The sequence below is a fragment of the Plasmodium reichenowi genome, chromosome 14 (genome assembly GCF_001601855.1).
Source record: "Plasmodium reichenowi strain SY57 chromosome 14, whole genome shotgun sequence".
NCBI lineage: Eukaryota > Apicomplexa > Aconoidasida > Haemosporida > Plasmodiidae > Plasmodium > Plasmodium reichenowi.
Window position 1 is genome coordinate 2,453,175 of NC_033659.1, and position 3,373 is coordinate 2,456,547.

The 3,373-nt window shown below is 21.7% G+C and overlaps 1 protein-coding gene across 1 annotated transcript; it reads right to left on the reverse strand.

The window, feature by feature from the left end:
- Positions 1-147: 147 nt before the first annotated feature.
- Positions 148-2,446, reverse strand: PRSY57_1460900 (splicing factor 3B subunit 2, putative; the record flags this gene model as incomplete). The annotated part of the gene is made up of 3 exons (XM_012910205.2): positions 148-1,946; positions 2,108-2,234; positions 2,357-2,446. The coding sequence occupies 3 exons, from the start codon at positions 2,444-2,446 to the stop codon at positions 148-150; spliced, it is 2,016 nt and encodes a 671-aa protein (XP_012765659.1).
- Between the last annotated feature and the right edge of the window lie 927 nt (positions 2,447-3,373).

Below are 3,373 nucleotides of genomic sequence, written 5' to 3' on the forward strand. Positions count from 1 at the left end.
TATAATATAATATAATATAATATAATATAATATAATATAAATATATAAAATATGAAATTATTTGTATCACATATATTACTTTGTATATTCCTCTAATATATATATATATATATATATATATATATATATTGTTTCCCTTGGTTAACCTCAAAATTTGAAGTTTTTTTTTTTCTTTTTCTGCTTTTCGTCTTTCTTGTCTTTCTTTGGAGGATCAATTTGTGCAGAGACCATTTTTACCTTATTAGAAATTTCTTCAAATTTATTTAGTTCTTTACGTACATCTTCTATGTTTGTACTAGTAGCAGGTGCATTATTAGGTATTTCAATATGAACATATGGTGTTTTAGGTGTATTGACATTTGTATATGGTGTAATATAACCTTCAGACAAAGTAGGTGGTTTCCCTGAAGGAGGTTGTGGAGGATTAATTTTATACTTTACATTTGATGCAAACAAAGCATTTTGTTCTATAGGTACATCTTCCCTTTGTAGAATAGTATATGGCTTCATATTAGGTGCATTAATAAAATTAGTATGATGATTATTATGTATATATTTAGGTGTGTCATAACCTGATATAAATGAAGTTAAATCTACTGATGTAATTCCACTATCCATATAAGGTGTATATGATCCTGCATTCATTTTTGAATTTGTCATAACACTGTACATACCACTTGAATAATTATTTTTTAATAATTCCTCATTATGAGGATTTAAATTAATATCAATATTTTTCTGATCTATATGTTCATGATCCATATTATCTGTTTGTTTAATATTTTTCTTTTTTCCTTTCTTTTTCTTTTTTTTCATTTTACGTCCTACAATATTTATATTATCATCATTTTCATCATAAGTATCTATTTCTTTTTCATCATCTGCCTCTTCATCATCCTCTTCATCTTCCTCTTCCTCTTCCTCTTGGTCGCCCTCCTCATCTGGTTCCTCTGCATCCTTTTCATCTTCTTCTTCGTCTTCATATTTATCATCCATTTCACCCCATAAGAAATCGTCTGCGTATTTATTATTATTACTATCAGTAACATGTTGAGAAATAAAATTTCCATAAATAATATTTCCAGATTCGTCTATATTTTCATCTTTTGATATTATATGTTTCCCCATATCAGAAGTAGGATCATTAGGAGATGACACATTTAGTCCTGGAATTTTTAGATATGGAAAAGATGGAGGTAGACCATATTTTTGCATATTAATTAACCAAGGTAAAGGTTCATTTGGTTCTATATTTAAGGCGTTTCTTAATTTTTCAGATATAACACCTGGTCTAAATTTTTTTTTTTTTAATTCAAATTCTTTACCTTCATAATATACTTCTGCAAATTTAACTAGTTTTGGTTTGGTTGCATATTTAAAAAATGCATCATGTAATGTTTGATAATCTATATCCATAGTATGTAATTTTGGTCGTACTCTATCTCTCATTTTTTGTTTTAATGATTTCTGTTCTTCTTTTTCTTTAATAGCTTGTCTTATTTCACTAATTTTGGTATCTTGTATATAAGGAGGTAATCTATAAGGTATTTTCTCAATACCCCTTTTTCCATGTAAATATTTTCTTTTTTGACACCACTGTTGTGGTACTGGTATAGAATTTTTTAAACATTTTATCCATACATAAAAATATGGATCACTTGAAGTTGTATCCCATACTTCTACTAATTCTGGTTTGGGAGCAAACTCTTTTAATTTCATAACAGATGGTCTTTTTAATAATTTTTTTGCTTTCTTTGAAATATTTTTCTTATACTTCATACTATTTCTATGTTCATCTTCTTCATCATTATCATCTGATTCGGAGTCTTCAAAGTAAGGCTTCTGTACTTGTTCAGAAAATTCCTTCTTTTCAATTCCATCCTTACTATTAAGTTTGAACTTTTTATACACGTCTTCGAAGTTTTCGTATAAGGCTTCATCAATATCTACAAGGTTAAATGAATAAATAAATAAATAAATAAATAAATAAATATATATATATATATATATATATATATATATATATATATGACTTATATTTATTATGTTTCCATTAGATAATATATTTATACTTTTATTATTGTTAAAAATATATTTCATATTTTACCCTCTTCAACATATTCTACGTAGGTATCGTCATTCAAAATTGTTGTCTCCTCTTTTGTGTTTTCTTCTACCTCATCCAGAGTACTATTCTTTTTATTCTGTTTTATCTTCTTGGCATTTTTCTTTTTCTAAAAAGAAAAAAATAAAATAAAAAAATAAAAAATTATGTACATATATATATATATATATATTTATTTGTTTATCTTTATAATCTTTTATTATTTTCATTTATTTTTTTTTTTTGTATTACTAGTTTTTTTAAAAAATTTTTAGCTTTCGTAGGATTAGATTTTCTTAATTCTTTCAGTTTTTCAATATCATCTGAAGCTGTTATAGCCATAGTTTTTTATAAAATTATTTATATAAAAGTAAAAATATATATATATATATATATATATAAGCAATATAATTATAAATACATATTTTATATATTTATTAACATTTATTTGATTATTCCTTATTTTGTTATTTATTTATTTTTTTATTTTTATTTTTTTTTTTTATTTTTATTTTTTTTTTTTTTGTTCGTATTTTTAAAACATTTTAAAATCTTTCATTAATAGAAACATTAGGATATTCAAAAATTTAATTATCACTATAATGTTTAAAAAGATAGTTATAATAAGAGTTTTATTATATTATATCTTTTTATTTATTTTCCGTTTTTTTTTTTTTTTTTTTTTTTTTTTGGACCTTTAAAATATATATTTTTAAACTTATTAAATGTTCCCACTTCAGGGCCTCTTAATTTTCAAATTGATTTTTTAATTAAATTAAAATATTACGGAAACGAAATACAAATAATAATAAAATGTACATTATTATGTATATATATTATATTATATTATATTATATTATATATATATATATATATATTATAGTAATAATGTAATATTTATTGTAAGTACTGTATGTAATATCCAGGAAATAATATTATAATATAATAAATATATAATATTATAGTTTGTACGGAAATAATATATTTAATATATATATATATAATTTAATAATTTATATTTGTGTCAATATTTTTATATTTTTTTTATTTTGCGACCTATATCTGATTTTATGCTGTTATATAATAATATATTCATTTTTTCATTTATTCTATATCGTAATATATTTCAAGCATATAAATAAAAAAGAAAAGTATATAATAATTTTTGGTCCTGCCAACTTGAAAATTTTGATTTGTCATTATATATATTTTGTTAAAAAAAAAAAATAAAATAATTAAAAAATAAAATAAAATAATGATAAATAGTTA